Source organism: Typha angustifolia, chromosome 8, assembly GCF_048772165.1.
Source record: "Typha angustifolia cultivar Huaian chromosome 8, ASM4877216v1, whole genome shotgun sequence".
In the NCBI taxonomy this organism is placed as follows: domain Eukaryota; kingdom Viridiplantae; phylum Streptophyta; class Magnoliopsida; order Poales; family Typhaceae; genus Typha; species Typha angustifolia.
This window is the reverse complement of record NC_133246.1, coordinates 1,482,439-1,499,642: the sequence shown is the minus strand read 5'-3', so window position 1 is coordinate 1,499,642 and position 17,204 is coordinate 1,482,439. Positions and strand designations below refer to the sequence as shown.

Below are 17,204 nucleotides of genomic sequence, written 5' to 3'. Positions count from 1 at the left end.
TATCAAGCAAAATATATGCATATATCCAAGAAAACAACTCATCTGCATCCAAATAATTGAAAAAAATATAACCAACCATCTTCAAGCAACTCCTTCCAACTAAGTTCTAACAAGCATCTAAACCGTCTGAACTCCTACCATGTCAGAAAGGATTATTATAAAATTACAAGCAGTTATATAAAAAGGTGACATATGTATATATAGATAATATCATCCTCATCACTCATGGGCACTTGGGTCCTCCTCTTTTTGTCTTCCAGTCATTGTAGCAAGGGCAAAACTGCTTGTTTCCATACGTCCCTGGAGGCACACAGAGGCATTTGGAGCAGCACTTCTTGCAGAAGAACATGCATGGCTTCTTGTAGGCGGTGGCCGAGCACCGGGTTGCGCAGCGGCCGGGGCATTCTGCGTCGCAAAGTGTTCATATATGTATCCTTGTTAGATTCATCATTCATGATATCGATCGATATCTGAGAGAGTTGGTGTACGTACCCTGGGGATGGAGGCTTCCTTGAGTGACTCCATACTGTAAATGCAGGAATGGTCATAATTGGTTTTACTTAATTATTAGGTTCTAAAAGAGAAGAGTAAACGGTTGTTAATGGAAGTTGTTTGGTTGGATGTTACGTACCATGGGGAATCTGATGGGTTGTGGCGTTGGGCCACGGGAGGAGTTCCCTGGCTGAGCACTTGGTGCTTGAGAGTAGTTTGCCTGCATTAATTTCCCAATGTATTGATTAGATGAAGAAAGAAAGAAAGAAAGAAAAATTTCTCTTCTTTTATATTCTAACATTCTCTCATCTACCTGTCCTCCTCTAGAGAAAAGCAACAGCAAGACAAGACATAGAACTATAACTCTCGCCTTGCCTTCCATGGCTGGGTCTCGTAGAGTTGTAGAAGGAAGACAGCTCCGTTGCCTTTGGTGACGATCAAAATTAATTTATATATATATATATACATATAGCTCGCTCGCTCGCTCTCAGGATTTGGCCTTTTGCAACAAAAGAATGGCATCTATCATCCATGCAGGCCACCTCAAAAGAATGCAACAGTGCTACAGCATGGAGCTGGCATTAAACAACTTGGAGTTTGTAATCTTTTGGCGCTTGGCTGCAGCAACTAAGCTAAAAGATAGATCAGCATACTGCCCCCACTTTGTTCATGTGAAACGTTAGGTATGCCCTCATTCATATATACTGAGCTTTATTTATTGGTTGTAATATAACGAGTTTAATACTTCAAAAGCTAAAAAGACGAGCCTTAATGTGTGGAATCTTGGCAGTCTACGACTGGGGAAGAGCTCACCAAAATGTTGCAGGAATTTGCTGCATTAGAGCTTGCAGAGGGTCTGCTCTGTTCCAGCCTCTGTGCTTCTAAATTCCAATGATATATAGTCTTCTCGTGACCTTTTTTTTTGGTTGGGGGGGGGGTGAGATCTTCCATGGTTGGCTGTTTGTTCCTGGTACGACCCACCACGGGGCTCTCGCGTTCTTGAATTCTGTGTGCAGAATCGAATAAATCTCCACGTAATTTGTTTGTGAGGACACATGTTGGACGTGTAGGTGGGTAGGACGGCAGCATTCCGCTCTATTTGTTTGATTGGTTCTCGTGATTTCCGTTTTTGGAGCCTCCTGCTGCTCTTTGTTTGATGGGGACTAATGTCGGATAAGGTTACCAACCAACTCTATGATTACCCTCCTTGGAACGGGTGGTCATCGAATAAATTCTAATTTTAAATAATTATTATAAAAATAATTTATTTGTTAGTTTAATTGCTTATAATTTGACTTATTTGATAACTCAACGGTATAATTGGGTTAGAAAAACAGCTTAAAATCGCGACGACTTAGAGCAAATATCGACGGCGTTTAATTTGGATCGGAACAATTATTCGACAACCCTTATAACTTAAAGTACAAATTAAGTAATTTACTCTATTGACAAAAAGCTTTGTATAACTTAAGTGAATTTGTATCTAATATTCGAGCTCATAAATAATAAAAAAAACTCTTATAGGTTGGCTGGTGTCATCCATGAGAACAAAGGAGTTAATAAGATCGACTCTGACTTAAATAATTTATATGAAGAAAATTATTTCATGGTTCAATGGTTGGTTTAACATGACGACATTTAGTTCGATAATGTACATGACTTGAAAGCTTGAAGTATATACTGGACGGTCTTTATTGGATAAAGCATTGTGAAGCCTAAGTATCTTTGTATTTAGGGGGTTGGCTTTTTGTCCAATTCATATATAGTCTTCAAGCTCTTTAATGAGAAAAAAAAAAAAATCTATCTGATACTATTTTGGAATATAAAACTAGAATAAACTCTTTTTATTTGGCATATCTATTTCATATTTTGGTTGGAATAATTTGTTAAATAACTTCACCTATTTAATAAATATTTATTTATATTAGATTAAGAGAAGAATAATAACGTTGATCTGGTTAGTTTTATCTTGTTTTAACTATCGCAATTAAACATCATGTTGTCTCATATGTCTATCCGCATTTATCACTGTCCGCATTTATCACTGTTTTTTTTTCCAACATAATACTTTTATAATAAGTTATTATTTTATTTTAATTTTGATTTTATCTTATTCCGTAACCAAAAAAACATTAAGAATTACCAAATATAAAGTGAGCAAGTAATCAATGACTTATTATATATATATATATATATATAGAATTTTTTAGTTGTTAATATAGTAAACTATTTATACTTTTTAAGTGCACCTTATTGCAGTTATTAGAATCGGACTAAATTTAATTGTCGGATAAGTGAATCGATCACCAAATCAGTTTGCTTTTATTATTATATCTAATATATTTTTATCTTTTTATATTAAATGACTTAATTTGAAAAGTAACGGTATCTATATAAACAATATATATTTTGAGAGATATGCACACAGTTATATCACTTTTGTAGATACTTTTTTCTTTCAGAATTATGTGGAACTAATCCGACCAGATGAATAACCGATTGAACTAATAATCTAATAACGTTCATTTCTCATAACTATGTGTTTTATAATTATAGTGTAGGGAAGACCGGTTATTTCAGCAGCTTGAGGGCAAAATTACTTCAAATATTTCATGGTCACAAATGATAATGAAAAAAATTATGTACATATTGTTTTCCTAATGTTTTAATTAATCAATCTGTGAGTATAAAATCGTATATATTGGACTTTCTTTCTCTCTCTCTCTCTGTTTATCACTTTGTTTTTCTTTTAAAATTCTTCCAAAGGTCTCCCTAGTTGATACCTCTTCTTCTTTCGGCCATGAGTTCGGCTGCCTCATTTCGGCCCATGTAGCCTGCCATCCTTATAAGTTTGGATCATTATTCATCTATTTGTTTCCAATACGGATAATGCTTGAAGAAATTTTCCTTTAATCTCCTTTATATTCATATCATTTAAAATGTTTTATGTATAAAAAGTTTGTATTATAGTAGATTATGTTTTCATAGTTGGTCATGTACACATTTGGTTGTAAATGTCACATACGAAAATGATCACCGAATTTAATATTTGTATTGCTACCATATCATTCGCAAGATTTCTTCCCCCATCCTCCTCCTAGCCCATATGGCTCTTTAAGAGGAGAGATTTCTCCTCTTGATTTCATCTTGATATAGTCTCTCTCTCTCCCTCCTTTATTTGACTGGAAACTCTCTTCGCTCTTTCTCAATCCTCACCTTGTTATCAGTGTTGCCCTCTCACTCTTCACCTTGTTCTCATTAGAATCGTCATTGTTCACCCAACCAAGTCTCTCCTCCTTCTCATCTTCCTCCTCTTCTATCCTTATGTTGGCAGTAATCAAGTCCGTAGGTGGACCCTAGGATCCGTCACTCCACGCACCTCCTTGGGGCTTGGGTTAGTCTTAACTGTCGAATATTTCTTTTAGTTTGCATACTAATTGTCTCTTCTAACGTCATCCTTCTTCATTTGTAACTTGATACTACTCCCCTCCTACTTAAGCACAATCCGACCTCTACTCCATTGGCTTATCTTCATTTGCCTCGAGATGGCCACCTTTGTAACTCCACCGTCTTATGTTGTCTACTCCATGACACCGCAAATTATTTATTTTCTCAATACCGCAACAAATTAAGTCATCGAATGATTTATTTTATTAATGTTCGTTGTTGCGGGTGTGACTATAGTTATAAAATTCTGTGGTGTATTGTGATTGTTATTGTATTTGCTAATTTTGTCTATTATATTATGTGTTCTAGTTTGCGGGTGTGACTATGGTGTTATATCATATGTGAACTTGATGAAACTGCGAGGTGCTAATGCACTAGCTCTTAGACTCTTTTTTATATGATTGTTGTTGCTATTTTGCATGGTGTCGCGGATATTAGCCAAAGAGGGAAAACATTTTTCTAGGATTGTCGCCCTTTGTTCTCTATTTTCTTTTAGCTTGCATATTTATATTGTTATATATTTGATACTAGTTTTTATTCATCATTCGGACTTTCTTTAAGAAAAAACATATAATTGGGCTGCATCGTGATTCACTTATGATTAGATCGTTTAGAGCATCGGGATTCACACTGGATAACCCAACAGACTCGAATTTGCCATTCCCTCCCTAGTACTTTTAAAATCCCTCCCAAGTCCCAACTCTCAAGTCCAAAATTTTAACGGCTAATAAATCCCACGCCTCTTTCCTATTAGAGTACCACTCCACTTTTGGCACTTGAAAATCAACACTGCTAGTTCCTCCCCGCTTTCAAGTCCCAAGTCCGCCCCCCCCTCACCTCCCCTTTCTTTCCAATGCTCCGCCGGTACAGCTTAACCTAATCCTCCAACGGAAAGATCGGCCCGATATCTCCGTCCATTGCATCTGGATCGTCCATTCGAGGATTTAACCGCGGAGTAAACTCCATATAAGGCTACATTGATGGCATTTCCTTATTTGGCGATACCAAGGATTTAGTACTTACAATGTCCCGTCGGGTCATCAGAAACGGGCTTCTCCCAATTCGTTGCTCCGAAGAAATTAGAAGAGAGAGAGAGCGAAAGAGAAAGAGAAAGAGAGACAAAGATCCTTCTCTTCTTCTCCTCCTTCGTCTCGATCTCTTCTCTTTCTTGTTCGGTTTGCTGTTATTGTTGTCGTTTTCGTTATTCTTCTTTGTTACGATTGGATTGGATTAGGTTTAGAGGATTTAATCGGGAAACCCTAGATTATTAGGGGGCGAGATGGAGCTTGTAGGAAGGACCGTGAGGAAGAAATTTCCTGGTTTCGGGACGTATAATGGCGTCGTGGAGTCGTACGATGTTGCGGCGGGCTACTTCAAGGTGCTCTACGAGGACGGGGACTCGGAGGAAGTGGATTTCGAGGAGATCGCGTCGTTGCTGATGGAAATGGGAGAGCAGCCGCCCACCGTCGTCGCCAGGAGGAGTAATCGCGGCCGGAGACCGAAGAAACGGCGAAGAGCGGAGTCAAATCAAGGGGATGCGAGAGTTGTTGACGATTTGGACGAGGTCCTCGATAAGATTGTTATGGAAAATGGCGTTTTGCTGGGAAATCGGATGTGCGGTGGGTTGTCTAATGGATTCGGGGAAAAAGATTGTTCTCAGGGTTTTGAAAGAATTCCAGAGTCAATGAAGTTGGAGGAGAATGGTAATTTGGTGAGTAGCGCAAAGGAGAATGGCAGTTTTGAAGGTCGCACAGATACCCTGAAGGAGAAATTGGTGCAGGAAAGTTGCCATCTTAATATCGGGGTTTTGAGGGAGCAAGAAGGGGATTGTAATTGTGGAACAGTGAAGAATGAGCAAGGTCCAAGGAAAAGGCGCAAAATTTCTGAAACAGTAACACCATTGAGAAGGAGTGCTCGTAGAGCGAATGTTTCTTTGTTATCTCCCCGGGATGATGTTATCTATCAGGTGGAGAAGAGAACGTTGTCGTACGAGGAAGGTACTGATTTGGGTGGAAGAGATAATGGATGTGGTTCTGAGGACTCAAAGCCTAAATTGCCCCCCTCTTCGAATGATTTGGATTTAGAAGGGCTAGCTGTACTTGATCTTTTCTCAGTTTATGCCTTTTTAAGGTCCTTCAGTAGGCCTCTTTTTCTGAGTCCATTTCGCTTGGAAACATTTATCTCTGCATTAAGATGCAAATTTGCGAATTCTTTGATTGATTCTATACATTTTTCCATTTTGCAAACTTTGAAGCGTCATTTGGAGTTTCTTTCTGAAGAAGGATCTCAGTCGGCTACTGATTGCATAAGGTACATTCCTGCTTCAGTATTAATAACCTAGTCTTCCCTATATATGTCACACCTGGTTCTTAGCCTGCCATGCATATTTGTCTTTCTATCTCTATAGGTATCTTAACTGGGAGCTGTTAGACTTAGTTACATGGCCTCTTTATCTAGCTGAGTACTTGCTAGTCCATGGATCAGCAATGAAATCTGGTATCAGACTTACTCATTTAAAGCTCATGAACATGGAGTACTATAAACAGCCGGCTGCAGTAAAACTCGATTTACTTCGCTGTTTATGTGATGATGTTATTGAGGCTGAAGCAATAAGATCTGAACTCAATTCACGGATGAATGATTCTGAGCTTAACATGGACACTCATCGAAATTGTGGAAGAAAAAGGAATGACGCGGCTATGAAAGATTTAGAAGGTTGCTCTGATGCTGAAGAGGCATCCGATGATGGAAATAGTGACGAATGCTGCCTTTGCGGAATGGATGGTAGCTTAATTTGCTGTGATGGTTGTCCTGCTGCTTTTCACTCTAGATGCGTGGGAGTGGCTAAAGATCTTTTGCCTGAAGGTGACTGGTACTGTCCTGATTGTTTGATTGAGAAGAGTGATGAGTTGGTAAAGTTGTCGAATCCTTGCCGAGGAGCACAGATTTTGGGAATAGATCCACATGGGCGTCTGTATTTTAGCAGCTGCGGCTATCTTTTGGTGTATGTCACTATGTCAATCTGCACATCTTACTTGCTACTATATTTTCTTTTCTATTTCGTATAATCATCATTCAGGAAGCTTCTTTAAATTTCAGTTCCTGTTGGATAGTATGTGATTAGGTGTGGAATAACTATTTCAGTTCATAAATTTTCAGAAGTCTGAGATGATAAGCGACACCTTTTAGACTGGATTTAAATATAAAAAAAGTGTGGCTTCCTTGGCTATGTTGGCAGTAGGCATAGCCAAGTAGGCCTGTGTAAGAGTTCATATAAGCTTTTTGTACTTGATGCAGACATGGAAGACAATGTTAAGTTTTCACCTAAAATGTGACATCAAATTGATGTCCCTTGGTGACCTCAATTGGAACGTGGAGTTTTCTAACTTTAACTCTTCTTATCATTATCGAGTTAGTCAACTTGTTGGGTCAATAACTAAAATGACCTGTGGTCATCCACGTAGAAATCTTTAACCAAGCTTCTTCTATGCCTATAATTTTTCAAAGCTTTATGTAAAAATGGTCGACAATTTGGATCATAAGGCCCTACATTTTTAGCACTAGAGAAAGCTCCCTTATCGTGCTGCTACAGGGATTGTTGATTCTAAGATCCATAACTTACTTTTCTGGGAATAGAAGAATGCAAATCTCTTGGTCTAAAATACAGCTGGTATAGAAGATGTACAAGTGTTTAGAAACGAATACATAAGAGCTCCTAAATTGTAAGAATTTTTAAGAGATGATTTTTGTTGAAAAGGAAACAGGTTTGTAAAGTTACTAGTTCTTCTGGTTCTTATTCATTTCAGTTTCTTTCTGTTGTTAAGGGAGTACTTGAAATGAATAAAACTTTATTGTGTATCAGACTATTAAGATTGATGTGGGCTTGTACTGAAAGAGTTGCTGTTGGAAGATTGACGCACAAACTTTGTTAGCTGAAGGATGAGATTAACGAATTGTACAATAGCACTTTGGGTTATTTGTAGTTCTTTTTTTTTTTCTCTTATGTTTTTTCATTTTTTCTTCTTTTCATGAGTGCATGCAAGATATCAAAATTCTGAAAGCTGAGAAGCGAAAGAAATTTTGATGATAAATGGAGACAAAGATCCTTGATCTTATGATTGAATTCCTAATAAAGCAATAAAAGGTAAGTGAACCTTGTTTGAAGTTGAGAATTTGTTGTCACATGATAATGAGGAATAGACGGATGAAATTAGCTACCAGTCAGTGCAGTAGGCTGAAATTAGCTACCAGGCAGTGCAGTCTTTGTTATCGAAGGTTATATATGAGTTAGTTCCAAGTACTCACATTGTCAGGTAAGTGTGATAATTTAATTGCTCATGTTCTCTGGCTTGAAAGAAATATCAAAAGCCAATGAATCGAATCTTTTAATATAATGCATGGAGAATACAACTTGTACTTAATCAGATTTTTGAATGTACTATGTTGTCGCTTACATTATTTGCACCTCTCTCTTGCTGCATAGATGTTTTGCTTAGCTATCTGTCATAAAGATTACAAGTAACTCTGTTATTTCTTGAATTCCTTATTCTCCATGTTTTGTTTCATGTTCTTGTCATTTCTATCATTTATTATGACCTTTCCCTTATATTGCTGAGTGGTTCATCTGGTGAAGGCCAAGAATCTGTTCATCATAGGCAAAACATTTTTCCGTCATTAATGTTACAAGTATTTTTGTTGGTAAAATTGCAGGTCTGACTTGTGGGATACAACAACGTCATGCCATTATTATAGCAAAGGTGATTTGCATTCTGTTATGGAAGTATTGAAATCATCTCATCACTCGTATACTGCAATTGTTGGTGCAATATCTGAATCCTGGGGTATTCCTGTTCAGTCTTTTAAAATATGTAGTCAGTATGAAAATGAGAATCATAATGAGGAAGGTGTCTTGAATACTCATCTGGACTACGAACATTTATCACCCTTAAAGCAGGAGCTTGCCAGTGATGAGGTTGTGGAAAAGATACCCAAGTTAAACTCTGCTTCTCCTGAGCATTGTGACTCCAAGAACCTCAGTTTTTCTGATTTTAGCCACTCAAGTCAGGTGATTTCATATCAGCCAGCAGGGATAACTTCACCATCTGTATGTTCTGAAACTGTTAATGAAATGACCCATGCTTCACATGTTCAAAAATATGAGGAGATTGGTGTTGATTGTTCAAAGGATTCCGATGTTCCTGATAAAGAGGTTGTTATGTTAAAATCTGCTGATATAGCCATTGGGAACAATGAATGCATTGGGTTAGCTGGCCGGGGTGGTACATCATTGATAAGGGAGCAAAAGAAAGGTGCTTCTCAACTTCGTTCTGATCCCAGTGCTTACATGAACTACTTTAGTTTTGGTCGAATAGCTTCCTCTCTTGCTGAAGAGCTAATGTGTAAATCATCTGAGAGCAATAACATGGAAGTAAAGAAGTCTGTGGAGGACATCATGTCGATACAGCTAAGAGCAATATCTAAGAAGTCTGTTGGATTTTGTTGCTATACATATCAAAAGCTATCTTTGGATGCTGAAAAAGAGAAATGTGGTTGGTGTCTTTCCTGCAAAAACTCAAGCGACAGTGATTGTTTAGTTAAAGTTACAGATGAAAGGCATCTTGCAAATTCTAAACTACGGAATGTAGGCGTTCGTTCTGAAAAGAACAAGAAAAGCCATATTGTTTCTGCCATACATTATATTTTATTTATGGAGGATCATCTGCATGGTCTATTATCTGGTCCCTGGCAGAATCCACAGTATCGGAATCTTTGGCGCAAGGCGGTTCTGAAGTCACTTGATGTTGCATCACTAAAGAACCACCTTCTTATGGTAAGTAATTTGTCTTCCTACAAGAGCAAGCTTATGCTGATGCTAACTATATCTTTTATATAGTGTCCCTTTTCTTTTATCTTTTCACTTGTAATATCGTTAACTAGCACTTCCTGCAGTTGGAATCAAATTTGCGGCGTGTTGCACTTTCAGCAGAATGGCTGAAATCTGTGGATTCTGATCATGCAGTTGGTTCTGCATCTTTGTCCTTGGCCAGTTCATCACATATATCTTCAAGTAATGGAAGTAGTAAAAAGCAGGGGAAAAAACCCGTTCCTGGTGGTGACACTATTACTGTCTCTACTGATGCTATATCATCAGATATGTATTGGTGGAGGGGTGGAACACTGTCTCGTCAAGTCTTCCACTGGAAGTTGTTGCCTCGATCATTGGCTTCAAGAAGTGGCCGACAAGGTCTGCATGCTGTAATTTTTTCAAGAGTTTTAATTCTTGATTAAGTAAAGTAGGCCTTTCAATTTATTCATCTCTATTTTTTTTTTCTGGGTTTAAATTTGGCAGCGGGGTGTAAGAAAATTCTGAGCATCATATATCCTGATGGTTCAGAAGTTGCTAGGAGAAGCAAATGCATTGCCTGGCGTGCAGCTGTTGAGATGTCAGAAAGTGTTCCCCAGCTCATTTTTCAGGTAACACTGCATCTTTACATCTGGATTCAACACTAGCTTTTTAGTCACTCACTCTGTATCCATTCATTTTTCAGATTAAAGAGCTTGATTCGAACATTAAATGGGCCGAGATGTTAAGCTCTCAACCTTTTCCATCTGCAACCAGGGAACCAAAAAATTTACTAAAGCTTTTCAAGAAAGTAATAATCCGCAGAAAGTGCACAGATGGTGTAAATGTGAAGTATCTACTTGATTTTGGAAAGAGGGTGAACATGCCTCCTGTTGTTGCCAGACATGGAGTAATGCATGAAGAGCCTTCTAGTGAGAGGAAGAAATATTGGTTGAGTGATGGTCATGTTCCTCTGTATCTTTTAAAGGCTTTTGAAGAAAAAAAACTAGCTCGCTTACTGAAAAGGAAAGATTCTGGCCTTCCTGAGAAGATAAATCTTTACAAATCAAAGAAGCCTAAAAGATCAAATGGGCTTTCACATCTTTTGTCAAAAGCAAGAGAATTGGAGAGTGAAATTTGTGGTCACTGCAACAATAGTGTGCTTATTAGGTATGAAGAGAATATTCTTTCTACTACTAGTTATCTGCACTTGCAACTTGCAGTGCCATTCTAAGTTTCTAAGTTCTAACTACTTTTCCACATAATGCAAGACGTTAGTTGATAATTTTGCATATATTGTGTGTTCCCTTAAGAAGCATCTATTAGATTTCCAAGTAGTTGGAGAGTGAATTTGCAGTTACTGCAACAAAAGTGTAGTTATTAGGTATCGAGAGAATATTCTTTCTACTGTTTGTTATCTGCACTTACAGTGTCATTCTAAGTTTCTAACTACTTGTCCACATAATGCAAGACTTAAGTTGATAATTTTGCATCAACCGTGAGTTCCCTTTAGAAGCATCTATTAGATTTCTAAGTAGTGGCTTGAAAATCAATAGCTTTATGAGCACTATTTAACTCATCCAAACAATAGCAGCAAAAAGGAGCCCTTTATCCCCAATTATTGAGTACCTGAACAAATTGGTTCTTTCATTGAGCTCTGGTTACTGCAAAATCCTGTTTCAAATCAGGGTCTTCCTTTCCCTTATAGAACACATATTATCAAAATAAATTCAGTACTCTGTACTGATATACTATACAGTCTTTGTTGGCTTATCTAAACCAACTACGTTGATTTTCCTATGGCTATCTATCTTACTGTCTTTTGCACTATATTGTTGGATTAGTATGTAACTTATGAATTCCTTTTTGTTCCACAGCGAAGCTGTTAATTGCCAACATTGTAAAGGTATGTACTATATACTTATGACTGTTTGCTGATTTGACTTCTCTTTTTAGTATAAAGAGTCAACTTCTTTAGTTGATTGTTAACTTTTATTCTTTGCACATTCTTAGTCATGTTCTCTATGGTCTTTTCATAGCCTAATGAATCGTTGGAGTGTTGATATATGGTTAATCTTGGATAATAGGTAGTTATCTGCTGTAATCTTGGATCGAAATACTAATCTTATTCTTAAACAAATAGGTAGGCTCAATATTCAAACCAATTATCTTTGTGATTGTTGATTTTTAGAACATGGAGGAAATTGAAAATATTAAATCATATATTGTGTGAAGACATGAGAATGATGTTTCAATGGCAATGAAAATGCTCTAGGTCTAAAAGTTTGGCTTCCAGTTTAACTGGTTAAAATTGGTGACATTGGGAATTTGCGCAAGTACTATATGATTTGAATTGCATCTTTGGTTACTCACTTGTTATAGTGACAGAATCTGATTCTCTTTGTTATCTCACTAGAAGTCTCTCTAATGAGACCGGAAATAACTAGTCGGGAATGATATTGTAGGCTTGTAGCTGTTTCGATGGGAGGTTAGTTGACCTGTATTCTAGCCGATCACCGGACCATTACATTTTTTATTTTTCCCTAGGGCCAGGAAAATGATTATGCATGTTGTTTTAGCTCATGTTTATTCTATCGCTACTAGTAAATGGTCTCAAATTAGATACCTTTATCCAGGTGTCTTTATTTAGTTATAGAAAGTTACAGCACTTCATCTGCATTATTTTATTACTTGATTTAAGATGCATACCTGTACTGAGCATAGTGCACTTTGTCTGTTATTTATTGTTTTTTCAAAATTTTAATATGGTTTGTTACTTTGTCCCTTGTTTATAGTTTTTTCTCAATATAAATTTATAAATTACCAAAATCTATAAAATATAATCTTGATCTAGTGTTCCTTTACTACTTTGATGTACATCTGATTTCTTGAAGTCTGTCATGTCACATTGCATAGTTGTTGGTGTTTTTCTTAACTGATTTTTTTCTAAAAAAATCTGGACAGGTTTTTTTCACAGAAAGCATTTCAGAGTGCCAAAAAGTGCTGTCACTACCACTTATACTTGCTTTAAATGCAAAGATAACCAAATTGTGAAGGTAAAACGAAAAGGCCGTAAAGTGGCACAAAAGAAGAAGAGGAAGAATCCGACAAGAAAAAGGTCCCAGCGCATATCGAAGAAAAGGAAGCATGTAGTGGTGAAAGTTAAAAAGAAACCTGACTGGAGAAAGAAAAGCAAAACATATCGACCCAATACTAAGAAAGGTCAGTTGAAGAAGTCCAAGAAGGAATCTAAAAATTGCCAGCCTAAAAAATCTGAGAGTAAGTCTGAAAGAGCTGAAAATAAGTCCAAAAATATTAAACCTGAAGTATTCGAGAATGACCTCGGCTGGCGGAAGAGGAAGAGAACAGTTGTGCATCATTCTTACTGGTTAAATGGTCTTCGTTGGACATATAAAGGGGATGATGAACAAGGAAAATGTTTTAGAAGGAGAGTCCTTTTGCCATCCCAGCATATTGAAACCTCATTTTCTGAACCAGTTTGCTGTCTATGTCGGAGAGACTATAATTCAGATGTTATTTTCATTTGTTGTGAAAAGTGTGAAGGTAAGCTATTTGTATCTTCCTTGTCACTTTAGTCTGGCATAGCTTTTCTAGGAAAAGCTTTTCATATTATTGGCTAACGTTATTCTTCATTTCATCCTATGTTTTCTTTGCAGACTGGTTCCATGGAGATGTCTATGGTGTTACTCTTGAGAATGTTAGCAATCTAATTGGGTTCAAGTGTGATAAATGCCGGATGAGAAGTACTCCTACCTGTCCATATTTGCAAAATGCTGAAGTTGATAAGCTTCAGTCAGATATAGAACTCACTGTTGGAGAGCCTGTTTGCAATAAGGATCAAAATGGCCAACTAAAACTACATGATAGAGCAGATGGAGATAGTCAAGGTGTAGTTTGCACTGAGGATTTTCTGGATGAGGAGCGGAAAGACGATAATATTATGTCTAGCAAAATAGTCCCGATGCCCTCTGAAACTGGATCAACAGATGTGCCTATTGCTATTCTCTCACTTAAACAAGATGAGGAAAACACTCTTTCCTGCAGATATGAGAATGGTCCTCAAATATTGGTAACTTCTCAAGGTACCAGAGAGACTTCAGAGGAAATTGTGGTAGTTTCAGAGGTGCTTGTAGCTGGTACAATTGGTCATTCTGCTACCACATCTGCAAATAATTCTATTAGCACAACAGTGGGTTGATGGCAAGGTGGCAAAGCTTTATTATTTGTTCATACATTGTTAATAGGAGAGGGTTCTTCATATGGATGTTCTACTCCACGAGTGCAACTGATAGTATTACAAGTCAGTGAAACTCCTGTACATTTTGAAGTAGTGAAGGAAGATTCATATGACTACTGTTGGATGCCTTTACCTGAAAAATTGCATAGAGTCATAATTAGTTTTTGACAGACGTTAGTAAGCCTCATAACATGATTTTTTTCACTCCTTGGCATTGATATTCAAGTTGTGTGGGCCATTTTTCCTCTTCCCAGCTTCCATAGCCTTGCAACAGTTTCTCAGCAATTATGTTTCCAGTCTGATGAGGTTTAGGATATGCTGGAGCAATTTTTATTAATTTTTAAGAGAGCATACCTTAAGAGCTGCTTAACAACATGGCATTCTGCAGTTCTAAGTGAATATGTCTGGTACTTTCTTGATCATTTTTATTTCATCTTTTAGAGGAAAGTACTTGTTCTTTCATGAATACTCTAAAGTGAATTGATGCTAAATGATTACTTATAGCAGAGTTTCTCATTATTTTTGTCAGTTAGGATGAATGTTTTTATTTTTAAAATCATAGACAAAAGTTATAATGTGCTCATGTTATTGAACTCCTTTGTTACATAAGCTGTTGAAATATTTTATATTTTTCCTCTAAACACTTCCAAAGGAAATACATCAGTTGAACAGTTGAAATAAAGAACACAAATAAGATCTCTTTGCATGGAAATAAGATGTCATTTGGCATAAATTTTCTATGTTTCAGCATGTTTGGATCCTGAAGTAGCTGACAAGTTTGGGCATGGAAATTTACTTCGTTACATGCAAGGGTTTATAAAAAGTATGAGATACCAGTAAAATTTAACTCAAATGCAGCAAGTTAATTGGGTGATGACTCCCTATTACTAATTTCCTGAACACGGGGAAGGGAATCTTCCTTGACTATTCATGCTCATGAATTTCAACTTAAACATGTTTATAACAGTGTCGCCTCTCTACGGACTTGTCCTACTGGCTCCCCTTGTCAATTGTCATCTACTCCTTATGTTTATGTTGGAAAATTCTGGATCTATTATTTTAGCTAACAGAACTTCACTGCTTTTCAAAAAGTGGTTGGACGTTGGACATTAGCCATTGAGCTTCAACATTAAGTGGGGATCGTGTCGTATTGGGCTAGATAGTGACCTGATGTGACCATGGGTTGCTCAATATTATAATGTATCTAATTATGTATAGTCAAGCATTATTCCACTTATTTACAGAAAAGAAAAAAAGAAAACCATACATATATGGAACTATTACCGAAAGAAAAGGAGTGATATTTTGAAACTTGTTCTTCTAATTGAATTCTGGGTGGGGAATGAGAATCAAAAGCAACGCGGATTAATACAGAATTTAGCATTAAATTCATGTTCCCTTAGCATGAACTTCATATGCAATTTACTTTTTTCAAATTTTACTTGCGAGATGTTACTGTTTTAGAGTTTAGTAGTTGTCGCACATCTCTTGTAATCTTCTCTTGTCTAATATTTTTCATAGATCTATAGGTACTCTTTTTTTTTTTTTTTTTCATTCTTCCACTTCTTCCTTTCCAGCAGGAAGTACATGATCGTGCTAATAGGCATCCTGAGCTGCTGCTTGGAGCAAACAGTTGCATGTTTCTGCTGGGTTTCTCTTTCCTGGTTCTTCACAAAAGTTCTCCATTTGACAAGGCATTAATTTTTTTTTCTCCGAAATGTGAAATTGCCTGCTTATTTACTAACTTTATTGAGTGTTTCATGAAAGTATGATTCTTTTATGCTTAAAATCATTAAAATATATTATCCCATTGTAAGTATCTCCTATTCAACCTGATCACAGAAGGTTAATATGTTACTGTTGAGTTGTAAAGATAAAATTGAAAGTGGGTTTAGTAATTATTTTTAGCCATCATTTGAATATCCTGCGCTGATAGCATGACAATTTAATGCTACTTGGTTTGCTCTGCTGCGGCTAAGTGCTAATAAATTTTGCAACTTAGATTTCCAATTCTGCGACACTAGTTTACTAAATGTTACAAGCTAACTGCTGGGAGTTATTGATGGTTGAATCTTTCTTTAACACATTTAGCCATTCTACTCATTTATTAGAGTATCGACTAGAGTTTTAAAGTTTCACCATTTGACGTCCAGATAATTTAGCTGAGCGATAAATTTATAATCTCTAGTGGATTACTGAATGCCTACTGTGACTTCAGCATGCATCAATGTGACCATGTACTGTTATTTGCCAGTGGGCTAATATTCAAAAAGCAGCACTTGGTTGCAGTTGTCTTTCACCGAGTATGGAGAGTGACATGGTATGCTTTGTTTCAATGCAGATATTGATTTAATGGCTCGTATGTCTTTGTTTTGCCTTTTGTGCAAATCCTGACAATATCAAAAGTAATCACAATATTTGAATGTCTTGTTATTTTCTTTCTTTCCATTCCTTTCTTGCATCTTTTCTCAGCAATGTAATGATAAATTGCTGGAAGTTCTATATTGCTGCCTTTCTGGAACCCTTATATAAATGTATTTGTTCCTCAGTCGAATGGTGCCGCAGATAATGCTCCATTGGCTGTTCAAGTGTGTGTTCATAATAGATGTCAAGTAATGGAATGCGCAATGACATTGTTTTAGAGAGGGCTAAGCCCAGATATATTTGTTTTTTTTTTTTAAAAAAAAAGATTTTTTAGGGGAGAAAAGTTGCGAGAACAAACTTGTTTATTGGCGTAAGATTTATCTTACATGTGCTGAATATTGATGAGTACCTACTACTTTGCTTTACAAATAACTTGCATATCAAAGAGTTACTTTTCTTGTTTCTTTGTCTCATCGCAAGCTTACCTGTTCCACATCTGAAGATGGTTAACATAGACTGAGTTGGGTGAGTTCTAATCTACGTGTATGCGAAGGAAAACTGAGATCAAGAATATCGTTTTCCATATTGTTTTGTTTGGTGAGTTGACATTTATATGCAACAGACACTAACATTTATCATCAGGAAAATTGCTGCAAGTAGTCTGGTGCTTAGTTAAAATTTGGTCTATCTTTTTGCTGATCCTAGATGCTGTTGATGTTCCACACTTTCACAATATATTCAAATTGGAAAAGTAAATCTTTATACCAATTTAGCTAACTCTACATCCTGCTACCCTTGGCT

The 17,204-nt window shown here is 36.8% G+C and overlaps 2 protein-coding genes across 3 annotated transcripts; one reads left to right on the top strand and one right to left on the bottom strand.

The window, feature by feature from the left end:
• Positions 1-24: 24 nt before the first annotated feature.
• Positions 25-942, bottom strand: LOC140765734 (protein GAST1-like). The gene is made up of 4 exons (XM_073104953.1): positions 806-942; positions 632-712; positions 493-526; positions 25-405 (listed from the first exon to the last, which is right to left on the bottom strand). The coding sequence occupies exons 1-4, from the start codon at positions 872-874 to the stop codon at positions 224-226; spliced, it is 366 nt and encodes a 121-aa protein (XP_072961054.1). The 5' UTR covers positions 875-942; the 3' UTR covers positions 25-223.
• Positions 943-4,753: 3,811 nt separating this feature from the next.
• LOC140764212 (DDT domain-containing protein PTM) lies at positions 4,754-16,744 on the top strand. 2 transcript variants are annotated; one of them, XM_073102653.1, is made up of 10 exons: positions 4,754-6,249; positions 6,347-6,943; positions 8,650-9,769; positions 9,889-10,183; positions 10,289-10,413; positions 10,488-10,951; positions 11,659-11,687; positions 12,746-13,345; positions 13,459-14,446; positions 15,620-16,744. In XM_073102653.1, the coding sequence occupies exons 1-9, from the start codon at positions 5,219-5,221 to the stop codon at positions 13,998-14,000; spliced, it is 4,803 nt and encodes a 1,600-aa protein (XP_072958754.1). In that variant the 5' UTR covers positions 4,754-5,218; the 3' UTR covers positions 14,001-14,446; positions 15,620-16,744. The 2 variants fall into 2 exon arrangements, with proteins under 2 accessions (XP_072958754.1, XP_072958753.1); XM_073102652.1 differs by having other exon boundaries at positions 15,617-16,743.
• The last annotated feature ends 460 nt before the right edge of the window (positions 16,745-17,204 follow it).

Coding starts and splice junctions, on each gene's coding strand:
- LOC140765734 (XM_073104953.1), bottom strand. CDS start 874: ATGGAAGGCAAGGCGAGAGTTATAGTTCTATGTCTTGTCTTGCTGTTG. Junction 713..805: donor TTTTCTCTAGAGGAGGACAG/GTAGATGAGAGA, acceptor AAATTAATGCAG/GCAAACTACTCTCAAGCACC. Junction 527..631: donor AACCCATCAGATTCCCCATG/GTACGTAACATC, acceptor CTGCATTTACAG/TATGGAGTCACTCAAGGAAG.
- LOC140764212 (XM_073102653.1), top strand. CDS start 5,219: ATGGAGCTTGTAGGAAGGACCGTGAGGAAGAAATTTCCTGGTTTCGGG. Junction 11,688..12,745: donor TAATTGCCAACATTGTAAAG/GTATGTACTATA, acceptor AAATCTGGACAG/GTTTTTTTCACAGAAAGCAT. Junction 13,346..13,458: donor TTGTTGTGAAAAGTGTGAAG/GTAAGCTATTTG, acceptor TTTTCTTTGCAG/ACTGGTTCCATGGAGATGTC.